The following is an 18,508-nucleotide window of genomic DNA, read 5'->3' on the forward strand; positions in this document are numbered from 1 at the left end:
TTGCGTATTGCATCTCTTTGAATGAACCGTACACCACACTGCTGGAAGAGTCGTTCATGGCGTGTAATATTGGGTGGTAAATGCGGTCAGATAAGTAAAAAGGAACCTTGTAGTGGGGTTCAAGCTAAGGTTAACTTGCTGCTGGCTATCATGAAGTTATCATAGTATGCATCAAAGTTGTTGAAGGAGCTGGATTAGTCGATGTGAAATACAAAAGAGGGACAAGTATATTGATTAAAAGTTGGTATAAAGTAAGATGCTACAGCTCTTTGCAGTGCTTTCGGTTGACTAGGGAAGAACTGCAAAAAGGGGCACAAGCATTCAGGCTTAGGCACAACCGTCGCATAAACTTTTTTTGTTCCTTTAAAAATAATGATTGCACTGCAGTCCCATTCAGTCGCAGTTAACGTACAGACGCTTTTAAGAACTCGCTTGTCTCTAAAGCCCTAGCTGCCAAAGTTAGTTATGACTGCATTAATGTTGAGAAAAACATAATGCATGTTAAGGATCTCCGATCAGTTCAGCAATTGTACCATCCATTAAAGCAGTGATTCTTCTCTTTCGCACTGAATGCCACCACCTGTCTCTTCCCGCACGATTTGACAAGATAGTAATGAAGAGCGGTGAAGACATTTAACAGTGCTGACGCGTTTCTTTTGTGGATGCTCCTGGCATAACAGTGCCCCTCTGGAGATGAGGGAAAAGGGCGCACGCATATTTTTGCAGAATAAAAATAACACAGATGTGTTTGCAAGGGTTTGCAAGTGGCCAGTAGTTCTTGCCTTGTTAATTACATTACAGTTGAGTGCCTCAGTGTACTAACATTTGTACCACAGCAAAGAAGAGCCCCTGCCTTCATTTTCAACGGCCCTGTCCGTCCCATTTTACGAACGAGTTTTCCGTTTTCTATCTACCAGTGAACACGTCTTCATCTTCACGCAGATTACACGTTTGGTGATCGATAACATCAGCCATTGCGCATTGCTTCTATCTCTTTGTTCCTGCCCATGCCTTTCTTTTATCGAAACTTGAGCAGACCCATCCTGAGTGCAATCCGCCCGGTTTTTCATCTTGCTTCATCTCCCTTTTAGGACATATCGAAAGTTTAGTGCTGTGGCACAGCTTGCATAAATGTGTGGTTGCTTTAGTGTTCAATTTTTATTTTATTTCTGCTTGATTTTCCGACAGACTTAAGCCCAGTCCCGTTGTTATTTATAGCGCTTTATATGTATAGAAAATGTGAATGAAAGCTATGCCTCATCATGGGCTTGTTTGGTGCATGTGTGTGTGTGTGAAATAAAGAACATGAAGAAATTTGATGCTGAAATGGGAAACAAACTCTTGTATGTGTCCCAGGCCTGTGTTCTTGAATTTAAGCCCACTTGGCCGTATATACCGTAGACTGCCTTTAAAGGTGCACTGAAGAGGAATCTGAACTGATTTTTTGCCACGGGAACTCGATCTACACGTTCCCAGCATTCTTAGAAGCTTTGATTTATTGCCCTGTGCAGCTGATTTCCATAATTAAATCGGATTAACGTCCGGCTCCCGCCTTTTTCGTTTTAATTCCCCGCGAACGGTTGGAGGAGTCGACTAATGCATGGAGTGCCTTTCAGGTGGTCACGTGGCGACTTTGCTTTCGCTTTTATTTTGTTTCAGGTTTCCGTGAATAAATAGGTCTATTCAGAGACTACGCAGCGGAAAATTAGGCTCACGGAAATAAAAAAAAACGTGTGGACTCTGCTTTCGCCGATCACTACGTATCATTCCGCCGATGGCAGAGCGACAAGCCGCCGCGGGACTGGGTGAAAGGTCGGTCGACTCCTGCCACCGTTCGCGGGAATTTTTTTTTTTTTTAAGGCGGGAGCCTAACGTTAATCCGATTTAAATGAGGAAAATCGGCCGCGCAGGGCAATAACTCGAAGTTTCCGAACGCTTGGAACGTGTAGATCGAGTTCCAGCGGTAAAAATACGAGTTCAGATTCCTCTTCAGTGTAGGCCTTCAAGACGAACTTAGCGGGAGCAGAAAATTTGTTCGTCTTATCAGAAGTTCTCCTTAATTGATTGTAAAACATTTTATTCGCCGGGAAGAGCTTGGCAAGAGGTCGCGTTAAGTGGTCGAGAGTACATAGCCCTTGACGACTTTGTCAGCCCACTCCACCGCCAAAACTTGCGTTCTGGGGTCAGAGCTAGTAAGTTCTCCTTAACAGAACTGCCCCTAAAAATATTTAAACTCGTAGTTTTTCAGCGCGACGGCACACGGCCAAAGAAGAGAAGGACGAACGCAGCGCTGTGTTCGTCATTCTTCTCTTCCTGCTTCTTTTATTTGGCCGTGTGCCGTTGCGCTGAAAAACTATGGGCTTAAATCAAGAATACCAACTAGCCCAAGAACTATACTAAAAAAGATCCGCGCATACGCTACATGTCAAATGAAAACTACGAACAAAATATCCTTTCATAGAGAGGATAATTGCAGATAGAGCATTTATCGCACTATGCATGAAGTGAGCTGAAGAAACAAGCTCTCATTACCCTACTTTATAATGACATTGGTCTAGTTTTCATTTATTGGTCTTTTTTTTTAATTATCCCACATTGGTTGCTATTTTTGTGTTTTTGTTTCCTGATTTTAGCTTTCCATCTTACGCCGAGCATGTGGAAGGTGCTGAACAGGGTAGCTGTGCATCTCTCTATTTCGCTTCTCCTGCAGCATGGCTGTTACGAACTCCATGAGCAGGCACGCCACGCCCCTCTCCGTACGCCGCAGACAGTGTGCGTAGCGGCAATACCTGGCTATCTGCCCAGCAGAGGCGTGCAGAGGTCACGTGACACCTGCATGATGCAATTTGATTGACGTTCTACTGAGCATTCACTGCCGACGCGGGATTTTTGAATCGATGACAAGGACTGTACAGCACTAGCAGACGGGATGGTAGAGGTGAACACAGACACAGCTCAGGTGTTGTTCTCTTCCATCCCGTCTGTAAGCACTGTTCCGTCCATTCCATGAACTTGCACAAACCAGCCCTGTTAAGCCCTCTTCATGAATTTTCGAATCAGGCAAGGAATGGTTAAAGTTTGTTGAGCTGCACCACCAACGAAAATCAAGCTTTTTAAATTCTAAAAACTGACATGGCTATCCAGCTACAAGATCTGTAATTGCTACCAGGAGCCCAGCTTTAATAGAAAGTCCACTATTGGAATTTAGTTCGTTTAGTTAAAGCGATTCACCAGTTGTCTGGTGTCCGCCATACTGACATTATATTATGCCGAAAAAGCCTACTTTATTTATTCAAGACAATAATACAGATCTATTGTCTCGGGGGACGTGACTAAAGGCAGGAAACTTGATGAGGTGATGCCTCCCTTTACGAAGAGCGGTCGACACTAAAGCATATAGTTCAAAACAGAACAATATCTTTACGGCAGGACCATGATACCTTGGCAATCGCTACGTATTGTGCTCGTATAACTACCAACCTGTAGAACATAGAATTGTGTGAAATAAGACAGCGGTTAACACGGTGAAAGTACAAAGTACGGGACTACTCGACGCATCGCAGATTAAAAAGCTTTCTAGTTCTACGTCTAAAATCGCATCTTTCCCTATGAGAGCCGGAAAGCGGACGTTCAGGAAGATGTGCAAAAGCTTTTTTTTTTTGGGGGGGGGAGTGAGACTACCACCTATGCCCCCCCCCCCCCCCCCATCCTTAGGACTGCCACTGCTGCCAGATTTTCTAACTGTAAAATGAAAGCTTGGCGAAAAAAAAATTGCCAGTGGCTTAGCTCGGCTGCCAGGATATACGTAGCGAGAGGTGCGCAGTTCTCGGTCGGGGGCGAGCGGCGCGGCGCAGCAGCTGCGCGGCTGTGACGTCACTCTGTTCCTCGCGCATGCGCACAAACGGCGAGACTGCGGGTGATGTAGCTCTCGCTACAAAACATGACAGATGATTAGGATAGTCAGTAATGCGAGATTTCAGCGCAGCTCTTCACACGCGCTGGCAAGTGGCATGTTACACTGCTAGCCACCCTTCAATATCTTCCCGTGGCAGTCCATTCCTCCGCTCTCGCCGTGGCAGGTGGTGTTGAGCTCTGCCACTACCTGCCAACACGCCAACTGTTATCTCTTTAGGTAGCAGGTAAACTGCTACTGAGTATACCTGAGAGTACCTGCCAAATCTACCCCACGCAGCTTTTATTCTGCTAGTTATCTCACTGTTTTGTCTGGATCCGCCGTGACTACCCATTCTTACTAGATCTATTTCCTTACCATTGCCAGTGCTTCGCTGCTTATCGTAAACGTTTTTTTCTCACAGATTGCTGAACACTACATGTGCTTTCTTCGCATTATTTTTCAAGACCCTTATCTGCCTTAGCTCTGTATTTCTGTCTAGTTTCTCAATCATGCTCTGCAGTTTGTCCTTTAAGCTACTTAGGAAAGCACTCAAATTAGCGAATCGAAGATTACCCACATATTCATTACCGTAATTTCCGCACTCTAGTCCGCGAACTCTATACATGCTTAAAAGCTGAAATTTTGCGTCATGCGGACTACCAACGCGTGCGGACTATACGTGATTTTATTTTTCATATTGTTTGCAGAGCCGGAGAAGCCTACCGGTGGCTATGAAAAAAAAAGTGCCCCGAGGGCGTGCCTACGACATGTTACCGGGCTAAATGACGTTGCGAAATCAGCTCCGATGTGCAATCAGCTTCGATATGCAAGCAAATGCTGTCGCGGTAGCGAAGAGTGGCTGCTTTCGAGTGCTTGTATTTGCGAGCACATGCGCAGAAGTGCATGAATATAAATAAACAATAAATACTGGGACATATAAACGTAGATTTAACATCACCAAAGCTGGCACTGTCAGACCGGTTGCGATGGCTGCGAAATGCCGAAGGACCTTCTCGGCAGCATTCAGTCTGAGTGTAGTTGAGCGTGCGCACCAACAGAGCAACGGTAAAAGAATTTTACATCGACGAAAAATGTGTGCGGATCTGGGCGGTTTCCTTGCAAAATGTAAAGGAAATTCCTGCACAGAAGAAAGCTCGAAGGTGGAAGACACCAGCATAGCCATATCTTGGAGAAAAGCTTGCAGCGTCAGTATCGCAACAGAGGAAATTGGAGAATCCGGTGTCGACGGTGGAAATCAGACTCATTGCTCGTACTATGGCTGCTGAAGAAGGCAGCAATGGATTCAAGGGAAGTCTTGCGCGGTGCTCCAGGTTTATGAAAAGGAACCATCTTGGTCTTCGACAGCGCACTACGGTAGGCATAAGTGAGTCGGAGGACGACTGGCGGGAGAGCAAAAGGGATTTCTAATATTTTGAGCTGAAGTCTGTGGAGAAGGATGGGATCTGAGAAAATCAGGTAAGTTCAGTTTACAAATGCTTCCTCTGAGAATTCATTTCATGTTAATCGTCTGCGAGTGGCACTTGTTGCATTCGGACTGGCGCACAGCCTTTTTCAACAGGTGTACAACACTGTCGAAGTGCCATTGTCGTTTGACAAGCCACCAAGTCGCACAGTTGACAGCATTGAAACCAGAGCAGTTAGCATTACAACAACTAGCAACGAGCGAAGCTGTTTCAATGTTATTCCCGCATGAAGCATGATCGGTGACAACTTACTGTCGCTAGTTATCTTCAAACGCAAAACAATTGCAACGAAGATCTCAGTAACTGTCGTGTGCTTTGCAATGAAAAAGGGTGGGTGAATGAAGAAATCATTCTGCCGCCGCGGTGGCTCAGTGTTTATGGTGCTCGGCTGCTGACCCGAAAGACGCGGGTTCGATCCCGGCCGCGGCGGTTGAATTTCTTTAGAGGAGAAATTCTAGAGGCCCGTGTACTGTGCGATGTCAGTGCACGTTAAAGAACCCCAGGTGGTCGAAATTTCCGGAGCCCTCCACTACGGCGTCTCTCATAGCCTTAGTCGCTTTGGGACGTTAAACCCCATAAACCTAAACCAACCGAAGAAATCATTCTCAAATGGATTGATGAGGCACTCCGAAAACGCAGGGTCACTTTTTAACCCAAAGGGCCTTGTGATAATAGATTCTATGCATGCGCACATCGCGGAGGGTGTGAAAGTAAAGCAATAGACAGATAGTGCAACTGCCATAATGCCAGGTGGCTTGACATTTGGATATCTCGGTATACCGGGCCTTCAAGAACAATGTTTGAAAGAACTGGAGAGCCTGGGTGCCAGAAGAGGTCCATACGTACACGAAAAATAACGGATACGTAGGGCATCTTGTGGGTCGTTGATTCGCGGCACGCCATGCCACAACAGCTGGTTGTCAACGGCTTCAGGAAAGCCGGATGAAACATTAACCAGATGCTGACGTTGCGTATGATTGAGCATTAAATGAAGAGTGCGGCCCTTACATACACCCGACAGGGTAACCTGTGCGCAGCGCCACCTATTTGAATGGATTCTAAACTATGATCACTTGGTACGTATCCTTCTTCGCTGTATCCGGTATAAATTTTGTTATATCCGGACTTTATATTACGGACCAAATTTTAATGCAAACGCATACAGCACAAGACGACAAATCGTTTGACATCATCCGGAACGTTCTGCGTCAAAGGGCTCGGCCACAGCAGCCGCTTCAAGATCCACGAAGGTATGGTTTGGGGTGGCAAAGGTCGCCGGTGCGAATCCCCCGCGTACATTAGGCTCTGACTCTAGTAATGTTGCGCTCCGTAACACGCTGAATCGATTGATACCACTCGGAACCTTCTGCGCCAAATAGGTGGTCCGCAAATATTTATACGAATGGTGGTGCTAAGTGGTCCGGCACGATGGTTCACAAAGGGGAGTGCATATAGCCGGACGAAGGTATACAGACGAATTGCGGCACACGAGTGCTTCGATACGCGTACGGCCGTTGCTTAGTGCTCTCCAAAATGCGTTTTGCCTGCATCGAAGCGCGGCCTGTTTCCTTTCCTTTCCTTCGTTTTCTTTTTGCAGCAATAATTCTTTTGTACTTCCTTTCTATTTCGTTTCGCTTTTCCTGTTTTCTTTACTTTAAACGTTGTAGTCCTTTCCGGCTATTCCCTTCGACCCAGGCTTGCCTTGCCACTTTCATCTTTTCAGTGGTCTTTATACGGGCCTGATCCTGTTCGAAATTTTTTACCCGTTCCTTCTTCCGTGCACCTTTTCTTATCCGTCTGTATTTCTCTTTTCTCCCACCCCAGAGGTCTTTCTTTGCTCACCTGTTTTTCTTTTCTTCCTTTCTCAGCTCCGCACCACCTTCTTTCCCGACTACCTTCGAGCCTCTTGTGCCATTACGCTGTAGCTTTGCACGTTGACAACGGAGGCGGAGTTTGTGTACGTCCTCCACGTTCTGTTAGCTCCCGCCACCTGGATGACGTCATCAAAAGTTCCGCCGCCAATACTGCTGTGTCTTTCCGCGCAGACTACGTTCACATCAAACCTTAAAGTAACATGGCACTGGTAGTAGCTGGTCAAATGTTTAGGGGAATCCCCCAAGGCGGAGTAAATTTGTAATAAAGGAGTAATTACTCATTACTCATAGTAGCTATACTCATTACTCATTACTCATAGTAGCTATAGGGTTCCGTACTCGGTCCCCCCCCCCCCCCCCCCCGAGAAATTCCTGTTCCGAATTCTATCCATGAATTTTTTTTTGTTTTTTTTTGTTTGCGTCACACGGAAAGACACAGAGATCAGTGAAATTGTTAAGCACGGCCAGTAACGGTAGCGCATTAAAAATTACATCGCCCAGAGCATAGAAGGGCCAGTACTACTTCGAAAGCAGCCCTATGTGATAAAGTAGACTGATGTTTTCACCAAAGGGTGCAGTTGTCCATTTCTGCCAGCATGTGTCTCAAGACAGTCTTTTAATACACCGTGTATCTGTTCTGTTGACCTCTGAATACATCCGGTACACATCTAGCTGGTATTGAAAAGGAGACGAGAAAATCACTCCACATATCGAAAATTTAGAGTGGAAGGCTACGGCGCCCTCCTTGGTTTGGTCGCGTGACAACAACGCACACGGGTGAAACCATCGCTTTGCTCGAGACAATTCCACTCCACGGCGAACAAGTCGCGATACTAATTTCCATTCAGATAAAATTTACATTTTTTTCTGATTCTTAAACATGCATATGATTTATATCTTATGCGAATAAAACTCTCATAAAACTCACAATAACAATGAACAAAAGCAGAACAGTTGCAAAGCTCTTGGCGAGCACAGTTCTCAAAGTAGAATGTCCGGTGCAACCAACGCGCAAGCGTTCATCCCATGCGCACAGATGCAACAACGATATCAGTCCGTGCAATAACACCTGCGGATGTCTACAGCGGTGCAGTTTTCTTGCCCGCCTCAGCCCTTATACTCTCTCTTGTTCGCAGATATAAACTTCTGTGGTCATTATTGCGTGCCGGACCCTCACTGTCATGCCAGCTCATCGGACATGACGCCAGTGAGCACGCAGGACACGCTGGCATCCCCACCAGCCTCAAAATTCGGAGCGTGAGAATTTAACAATAGGGCCTTTTCTGGCAGTTCAAGCGGAGTAACTGGAGAGCGTGTGTCCACCGTTTTATGCATGGACACTGCCTGCGTGAATGCGTATACTTCTACATGGGCGGAGTAAAAACCAAACCGGTTTGGCAAAGGAACACTTGCCGACTACGCTCAGACAAGGAAACTGCGAACATGACGCCAGAACCTGGGCTCATTTTCGATCTCCGGTAACTCGATTATTTTTACGGAGCAGTTCTATTCACGGGTAGTTATTATTACTTCGGTTGTCCTTCCAAGACCCTCCAAGAAAATGAAACGTGGCAAAAACGAAAACGACGTGGCAAAACGTGGCAAACAACAACAACAAAAAAAACATGAAGCACATCCATGATTCTCTGCGCCGCCAGCACGATTAAAAGGAATCATGTTCGAAAGGAAAATATCCCTAAAAGACTTCGTGCTTTCTGTCTTCACAGCCGATGAAATTAACCACAATGTACGCAGCGATGAAAAAACCTGGGTCAGCTGTAGAGCACGCGTTAAAAGACGGTTCACAAAGCTTCGAAGTACGTTTCTCTGAACCATCTCACATAACAGTGCTCGTTCTCTTAACGAAATATTAGCGGAACCACTTGCGGAAAGAAAAAGGCTACCGCTCAACTGGCAGCATTCGTCTATACCTAAGAAAATTAGCAATGAGAACTATCGGTATACGTTTAACTTGTGCGCCGAAAGGAAACTCTCGATAGGCTCATAATTAGTGTACTACGATGAAAATAACCCACGCCCAGCGTTACACACGCGTCAAAAATCTTCAAGCGCCTTCGAGTGAATAGCCTGGTCCTCAAGATAAGGTCTAAACGGCCGGTTACTACTCAGTATATGGAAAAGAAAGGGGCTCAAACAAAGCGCGCTTCGCGAAAGTCTTAAAATAATACAATGCTGACAAAATTTGGGCAACAGTATCTGGCACACGAGAAGCGGGTCGCATCAACGGTACTGCAAAAATGTCTCGTATGCGTCCCACGTGACATCAACGGCCCCGCCCTCACAGGAAGACGCACTTGTGCTTCGGATTCATGGGCGACCCCAGGGGGCAGCTGAAGGCCTTGGCGAATGGCTCGAAGTTGCGCATGGCTTCGGTGCACTCAGGCGACACGCGGCGGCGGTCGCTTCTCTCCCAACAGGTCACGTGGCAGGCCGTGAGGAAGAAGATCTGCTCCGCGCTGTACTCCTCCAGGCCTCGAAGCCGCAGGTCCCGATCTTCGCTGCGGAAGCGGAGGTAGGCCGCGTGCGCGATCTTCAGCGCCGGAAGGAGAGGGAAGAGCGCCGTGACGTTGACACCGGAAGTGACGTCAGCCGAGCACCTGCCCAGCTCCCACAGGGCTCGCCCGGGTGAGCCGATGCTGTGGGTGGTCCCTTCGCCAGGGTTGACGGCGGACGAAGCCGGATTCCACGGTGTCTGGGTCATGTCTTCGCTGAGCAGAACCGTGAGCGCGTTGATGGTGCGCGCAAGCTGCGAGAGCCGATGAGGCGGGACAAATGAAATGTCCGGTTTGGGGAGGTTGTCACAAACACTATCGTAGCTTCAAGCTTACAGCTGTGGCACTGAGAGATACATACATACCGTAGAAAATTAAAGGTTGCACCTTCCTTCTATTGGCTATTCATTCTTCGCGGACCACCGTCAGGAAAACTGTACGGTCCCCTTCATCTGCTTATAACTGACAATCCTACGTTTTGGCGAGACTGAACAAGAAAAGACTTAACCGCATTAACCTAAGAACATTGGATACAGCTCATTCGCGCGATTCACTTCCAGTGCATCCACTACAGCCATAGCAGTGGTCTTGCATGCAGAGATGCTGACTTCTGAGCCCGTTTAGATGCTTCTGCAAAGGCGAGCTGAAGGGATAGGGTCGAAAGCAAGCGGACATATTGACAGCACAAGGGAGGACACTGGGTTATCCTCCCGACCCTGGCTCAACACCCGCCTCGTAATCGGTGTGGTCGACTTCCCCTGCAGGCACCTGCAAACCCGCTGGTTTTGTCAAATGCGTACAAGCCGTATAAGCCATAGTCCGGCTTGGTGCTTGGGAAGGAAGCCTGCGCTTTCAATCTCCGTCCCTGTGGGCTTGAACAAGGGCTCCGGAAAAGGGCCACAATGGTCTTCAACGCAAAAGCAGGATTTCGGTCCTTCGCGATTAGCGCTTCAAACGAGTGCGAGCGATGCGAACAAAGGCCCTTCTGCAAGTATTTCACCCCAGAAGAGCCGAACACCTGGCCGAGGCAAGTATTGTGAACATTAAAAAATCGGTGGGTATCCTCCGCCGCTGGGGATCCAAGCTAGCACCTCCTCAAGGCGAGGGGATGCTCTTCCACAAGGCCACTGCTTCGGTGGACCCCCGCTTCGTTGGTCTTGTGGTAGAGCACCGGTAGAGCAGCAATGGGCTTTACCGCGCCCCCCTCTGTGCGCGATTCCTTCAGCTTACAGTTCCAACAAAATGCTTGCGTTAATTAGTCAAGGCCGCCTGTTTCCTCAGCGTAAATATTGGAACCTGGAGAGCCTCCACTTACCTGCATTGCGTACATGAATCCGAGACCCCCGTAGGCCATGGCGTCCGTGCCTTCGTCGGCGTAGTACGGCGCGGCGAGCGCTGCCACGGCAACGGAAATCACGTTCGTCACGGGGCTGTACGAAGCGAGGTGGGCGGACTGCAAGCGAAACAACCGTAGGCTCGCCTGGTACTCTTCACTGCCCAGCGACTTCTGCAGCTGCTCGCGACTCATGCGCCAGTGGCCGAAGAAGCTCTGCTCCATTTCGTAGTCGCGTCCGTACAGTATTTCCAGGCTCCGGCTTGTCATGTACTCTTCCTGAGGCCATATCACGGTGCTGGTGTTCTGCAGCTCGGTGGCAACAGCACGGACCGCTTTGGTGTCCAGTGTGGACCAGGAACCGACCTCCGTTAGCGCAGTCTTGTGCAACGTGCTCAAGAGATACGAAACGTCGAGTCTGTGCACTTCGGGCATTACGCTGTCGTCGGCGCCCGAAAAAGGTACCGTGTACACGAGGGCAGCGTTTATACCGCAAGCCATCGGATAGAAGAACTCGGACAGCGGGTGTTTCATGAAGAGGTCTCGCACCGAGCTACTAGCGATAGGGGCAAGTAGCTGGATGAACCACCACGCCGTATGGAAGGTCACCTCTCGGGCCGAGTAAGAAGTGAAGAGCACACGCATGGCATCCAGCAAGTTGCCCTTTGTGGCGATGAGTGTGTCCTCTTCATTCAGGGGCGGTTTCGCGTTGAAGGCAGATTGCAGGGCCTCTACCCAGTCACGAGCTCGGAGTTTTGGCACCAGATGTGGTAATTGACGAATCAGCAGAAAACGAGGCCTGGGGTGTGTGGCGCCGAAAAAGAGCGACAGGTTTCCGAGGATAGAGCGCTGGATGTCATCGCTAGCCTTTGCGAATTCAACAAATGCAGGAAAGGCGGTTGTTTCTCCAAAGGTTCCGGATAAGACAAAGTCGACAACGGTTTTATAGAAGCCTTTGTACTTATTAACCTCGTTATCTATTATGTTCATAATCAATGGCATACCCGATGGGCTTATGGATACCGACCGCTGGTGAGCGGTGCCGTGCCATGGCTCTATGAACTCAACATAGAACCACAATGGCGTGGCCCACAGGACGGACAGGTTTACCAGAGTCCGCAAGGGTACTGAGTAATCGTCGGTGTCTCCAAGCCGAGCATCGGTGGGGTCTAGCAGCCAAGGGAACAACTCTCTGCTCATGAATTCAACGAGGTTTTCCGAGTCGTCGGTGTCTGCAGCGGGGCCTCCCCGGCGAAGGCATGCGTCTATCATCATCGTCACTCTCTTGCTCAGGGGCCGACGAGGGTCCTCGCGAAGCTGTGCTCGTCGCAGCAGCCAGTACAACAGGCGAAAAAGTGGCACGGACTCACTAGGCCGGGTGTCTTCGTGCAGCCAGCCTGAGCACACAAACTGGCCGAAATCTTCGCATGCAGATTCTTGCATCTGGTCTCGTTTTAAACCCAGCGCCTGCGCGTGTTCCAAGCAAGCTTCTGTGGTGCAAACCGTGGGTACAACGCGGGGACTGGGCATTGTCCTCGCAATGTAGAAGGCCACCGAAACAAAGATAGTGATGGCGAAGACCAGAAATGCGATAGCTGCTGTCTTCCTCACGGGGTCAAGTTTTCGTCCAGCTAATCGGCGTGGCGATGATGAAGACGGTGACCCGACGCTCATCTGCGGAAAAACCGCATTCTGTAAATGAACTCCGTCCAGCCAGTAGTGAAGGCATCTGGAGATCCCAAGACATCCCTAAGAATAGATTACATATATCTACGATGCTGTGAACTTGGAAAAGACTGATCTAAGTGGAGTGAGGAATCACTCGAAGTTGATCTCCACAGCCGATAACGTTTGTTAATTTGCCTTGATATGAGTGATTATGCAAGCCGGTGTATCGGTAAAGCCGCGCCTCTGCTCTTTCCCTGTATTATTTCTCTTATTTCTCTTTAGCATTCTTGGATAACGCGTAGGAATAAGTACTCCAGGCTCCGAATACATTTTTGACTGTTTACACCGACTTTTTCTTCAGCTCGGCAAGGGTGCAGAGATGGTATTGTTTGCACAGACTGACACGAGTTGTGTAACGATGATGAAACCTGGTCTCGTACTTAAATCAGTCACATCACATTGTTGAATCCGTTAAGTATTCTAATGCAACCTATCAGCATTCGAAGAGTCACGTGACCCAACAAACAAGACAGTCATCTTCTTTGCAATGCAGGATCCCAGTGACCGCATTACTCAACAATACCCCTTCATCCGTATGATTATAGGCCCCATGATTCCACAACCTGTGACTCTTTGCAAAGATGACTGAAAATCACACGTTATTAGGCGCGCGGTCTTTGTCTGAATCATTTAACGATTGCAAAATCGCGCACGGCTCGGTAGCCATGCTTACTGGAGGCTCTGTGTTCTGCCGCACCTCACCCCTACAAAGCTGAGCTTCTCAAAACAATGTGACACTGCACAGCGAGCATTTTCCTGAAGGAAGCCGCCGCATACCATTTCCCGGAGTGCTTTGAGGGCTTCCATCTCTTCAGTAGACCTCCGCTTGATCAGCGTCCTGGGCGCTCCTAGAGAAAAGAGACGACGGCAGAAGATGAGAACACCGCTAACAGGTGTTGCTTCCCAACGGACTCACTTGATGCAACACTAAAATCATCTGCTGTTACGAATGGGTGAAGTGGCTATTTTGCTTTTAGCTGCAGGAACAGCAGTATACTCTCCACGGTGCACATGATTACACTGCGCGAAGCTAGAGTACAAAAAATAAAACCTGGTCGACGCCTAACCTAGCCTTAAGAGTGCCATGCGATAGCATTACAGATCCCTCCCTTTCTCCTCTTTCCCTCCTATTTTTGGCGAGGTTCTGCCTACATGCGGAATTATTCGTTCTACTTTACCTTACTTTACCTGCCCCCTGTCACCAACCCAATGGGCAGGTAGCCACCGGCCACTGTAGGCATGCTGCAATGACGTCACAGGGTAACGTAACCTCTCTACACTAATCAAATTTTAACTCTGGTTGCCATGCGTTCGGATTGCTCACAGTCCGGGGCTGATATTGTCATCTGCCACGGAGGGCAGGATTCTGATGTTACAATGTCGGGTGACCTATCTCGACCAGTCAGAGTCGCTAATCAGGGCTGGTAGCGATGACCGCATGAGGTCACGTGAACTCTCTAAACTATCAGCGAATTTCGTCCAAACAGAAGGTGTTTTGGCGATGCTGAACCGGAAGGTGATAGACTGGGGATACTTGGCCAGAAGATGGGAGCGGTGTCCTTCGCGTACACCTTCATGAGCAATCATATTTCGCGCTGCAAGGAATTGCCGGCAGTTAAGGTCTAACAGGCCGCCGTGGTGGCTCAGTGGTTATGGTACTCGGTGGTTGACCAGAAAGGCGCGGGCTCGATCTCGGCCGTGGCGGTCGAATTTCGATGGAGGCAAAATTCTGGAGCTCGCTCTACTGTGCCATTTCAGCGCGCGTTAAAGACCCCTAGGTGGACGAAATTTCCGGAGCCCTTCACTATGGCATCCCTCATAGCCTGAGTCGCTTGGGGACGTTAAACCCCGTAAACCAAACCAAACTTAGGCCCTAACAACGGGCAGTAGTTGGTGCAGAACCATTGTACAGCAGCCCAGACGCATGTAAGAATGTTCGCCGCATTGAATCAGCAACCACGGGGGTAAGAAGCTGAGTTGCTTTTAAAGCTTTGCTTCAAACACTGCTCGCTTGCTCTGACCTACAGGCCCAAAAGGCACCGGTTGAGCGCGCCCGGGCAGCGGCCGACGCCAGGGGGGCCAAAGTCGGTCCAGTCATACCTCCCTGTACCAATAGCAGTCTTCCATTATCATCTTCATCGCATGCAGCGTGCCCGGGTTGTATTCGCACCTACATCACAATTTTCTTCTGTATTATTTTTATTAACTGAGGCCACCTCAAGGTCATATCTGCGCCGTAACATGACCTTCAAGATTTGTACGCAGCACTACAGCTTTCTCTTCAAAAAGCGAACAAGGTCTTCCTCGCTCAGTGGTGAGCAGACCTCGCTATACATTGTTCCCTACACCCCTGGGAACGTTCACGGCTAAGCATATTCCCCAGAAGGTTATTGCTTCCCACAGAAACAGCACGGCTCTGAAACCAGAAAGAGCAGGGATGCGCACTACGCGCTGTGATGACGCCGCCAACGTACATTGTAGAACAAAGGCATACCGATAACGTTGTATGAAGAGGAACACTTTAGTCGCATTTGTAACAACCAGTCACTTCGTTAGAGACGGCAGACGAGTTTTCTCTTTACCGGCTCAAGTCCACAGGCAGAATCGTAACGCCAACATCTCACTCACGTGACGACTACGACAACCTTATGAGCGGGCTCCGATGTGAGCTGGCTAAAACAGTGCAATACCTACCGAGCACAACTCACTTTCATTGCTACCTCACTTCCCCGTGTGGTAAAGCGCTATATGGAAAGTACCCCCGCGTCAACCGGCCGCTGTGGCTCAGTGGGTTAGAGCGCTCGGCTCTTGAGCCTGAGTTTCCGGGTTCGAACAGGGCCGCGGCGGCCGCGTTTCGATGGAGACGAAACGCAAAGGCGCCCGTGTGCAGTACGATGTCCGGAGCGCTCCACTACGGCACGCCTTACTCTCTTCCTTCTTTCACTCCCACCTTCCTCATTAACGGCGGAGTTGAGGTGTCGACCGACAAGTGAGACACTTGCTGCGCCATTTCCTATCCTCTTAAATTTTCTTAACAGTAATACTAAAAAGTTAAAATTCAATATTAGTTGACCAGACTTCTCGCGAGTACGTCTTAACTGTATTCTTAAAAACTACACTGCTGACAATTCTATGGTGGTAACAGCGGTATTCTAACGGAGAAAGCCTATCTTATAAAATTTCTGACAATTTTATGTAAAACACCCTGTATAGTGGTTGCACAGCGACCAAAGCATTGTGGACGAAAAGTGATAAAATATCTAAGAGGAAAGATGCCAAAGAAGAAGACAGGATCTCTCCACTGCTATTAAAAGCGTGCTTACACGCGATATTCAGATAACCAAAATGGGAAGAGGTGGGGATAAAAGTTAATCGGGAATATCTTTGTAACCCCTAATTTGCTGATGACATAGCTAGCCTAAATAACTCAGCGGACCAACTGCAAACCATGCTTCGGGGCCTAGAGAAGCGAAAAGTTAATGTGAAGAAACACAAAGTAATGTAGTGATGTCAGACAGTCTGGAAGGGAATTTAGAAGAACTTCTTGTTGGGCAAGTTGGTGCATTGCTTTGCCAAGAGGACGCCAAGAGGCCGCCGCGGTGGCTCAGTGGTTATGGAACTTGGCTACTGACCCGAAAGACGCGGGTTCGATCCCGGCCGCGGCGGTTGAATTTCTTTGGGGAAGAAATTCTAGAGGCCCGTGTACTGTGCGATGTCAGTGCACGTTAAAGAACCCCAGGTGGTCGAAATTTCCGGAGCCCTCCACTACGGCGTCTCTCATAGCCTTAGTCGCTTTGGGACGTTAAACCCCATAAACCAACCTACCATCTATCTTCAAGTACTAACGTATGGGGCAGAAACGTGAAGGCTGACGAAAAGGGTTGAACATAAATTGAGGAGAACGCAGCCATCTATTGAAAGGACAGTGATAGGTGTAACGTTAAGAGATCGGAAGCGGACTGAATGGATGAAGGAACAAACGCGTGTTAATGACATCCTAGTCGAAATCAAGAGGAAGAAATGGGCTTGGGCAGGGCCTGTATTGCGAAGGCAAGATAACCGCTGGAAGTTAAGGGGAAGCGCATCAGGGAAGAGCGAGTCATGACACAGGGTCAGATAAGGAAGTCGCGGGGCTAAGGTGGTCACAGCTGGCAGAGGACAGCCTCAACTGGAGGGATATGGGAGAGGCATTTGTCCTGCATAAGACATAAGCTGACGATAATGGTGGCGATACATCGTGCCACACCATATACACCAGCACTCACTGAGACCGCCTTGACCCGTTGGCGACCGTGCGTCGAGCTTCGAGGCATCCTGGAAAGATGCGGCGTTCTCGTCCGGCGCCAACGACGCACACTCCACGGCCTCTGGCGACGACACTGCCACAAGGGAGGCGGCCACGTTGGAAATGGTCTGAGATGGGACGTCGGTGTGGTCCTCCTTGTTTGGACTCGCGCAAGACAGCGTGGACGGTACGTAACTGGTGGGTGGCCTGTCGAGGATGAAAGAGCAGTTGTCATCCGATCGAATACTGCTCTAAAGGCGGAACCAGCAAAACACGCAGGACAAGATAAAGAAGGCACACGCACCACACTGCTGCTTCCACCTTTGCGCATTATGAACCAACTATCCCAGCAATTTACTCTGTGGATCACTGTTCTGCTCTGGAATATGGTTGGTTTGGTTTATGGAGTTTAACGTACCAAAGCGACTAAGGCTATGAGAGAGGCCGTAGTGGAGGGCTCCGGAAATTTCGACCACCTGGGGTTCTGCTCTGGAATATGGAATTTTCATAATTCCATATTCCATAATTCATAATTCATATCATCGTGTTATTTTCAGTCCCTCTTAAACGACATGTTTGTTCTGTGTGGCAGCCTTGTAGACTGCTGTTTCACTAAGAATTTTTTCGAGATCCAGAATTTTAAGCAGCGGCCATGTGGCGACCAGCCGAAAGTCATATCCACTGAGCCACCACGGCGGGTGGTTGATCATTTGTAAATGCAGCGTTACACTCTGCAAGGATCGAACTGATCATCATAGAATAACCTGGCATTTGATTCGATGAGGAGTCAGCTAATTCACTACACATCAACTTCTGCTTAGTCCGCTCAGCCTACATCTCAATATATGATCATTTAGACCTTAGGGCTGTACTTAGAATTTTACCCTTGACAAATGGTGTCAGTCGCCGTGTGGCACTGTAGCAAAAACTTTATAGTTTTCGGTTTCTTAAATACAGAAGTTTATCCAAACCGGTTGTAAAGGTGGCACGGAAAAGCATGACCTGTGCATGGTGCTTTAGGTGAGCGTGCAGAGCATGGGATATGAAGCGCACGCTTCATACGCCAAATACTGACACAGCAGATTGTTCCGACCCGGGTACCATGGCCTGACCGATGATGGGACGAGGAGGATGGAATACTTGGTTGGGAGGAAGGCGACGAAAACTTTATACAATTATTTAGATTAGTTACAAAAGAGCAACTGGGAGTGATTCTCAGTGGAAGGGAGCTTCTTCGCCAACCGGAGTCGACTTGAGTTAACTGGCCTCTCTCGTACACACTCACAGCGGAGTTAAATAGGACTCGGATTCCCCGGATCCCTGAATGGGGAATAAAGTTCGAAGAACTCTGTCCATTCTGATGGACAAATGGGGACACTGGTGTTACCACCCACGG

At 48.6% G+C, this 18,508-nt stretch overlaps 1 protein-coding gene across 1 annotated transcript; it reads right to left on the minus strand.

Annotated features, from left to right (window-relative positions):
• Window positions 1–9,552: 9,552 nt before the first annotated feature.
• Window positions 9,553–17,443, minus strand: LOC149367218 (neprilysin-11-like). The gene is made up of 5 exons (XM_089573288.1): window positions 17,417–17,443; window positions 17,099–17,363; window positions 13,605–13,672; window positions 11,082–12,773; window positions 9,553–10,020 (listed from the first exon to the last, which is right to left on the minus strand). Exons 1-5 carry the CDS (start codon window positions 17,441–17,443, stop codon window positions 9,553–9,555), a joined length of 2,520 nt encoding a protein of 839 aa, XP_089429414.1.
• Between the last annotated feature and the right edge of the window lie 1,065 nt (window positions 17,444–18,508).

Source organism: Amblyomma mixtum, chromosome 1 (genome assembly GCF_055824585.1).
Source record: "Amblyomma mixtum isolate Tamu chromosome 1, ASM5582458v1, whole genome shotgun sequence".
In the NCBI taxonomy this organism is placed as follows: Eukaryota; Metazoa; Arthropoda; class Arachnida; order Ixodida; family Ixodidae; genus Amblyomma; species Amblyomma mixtum.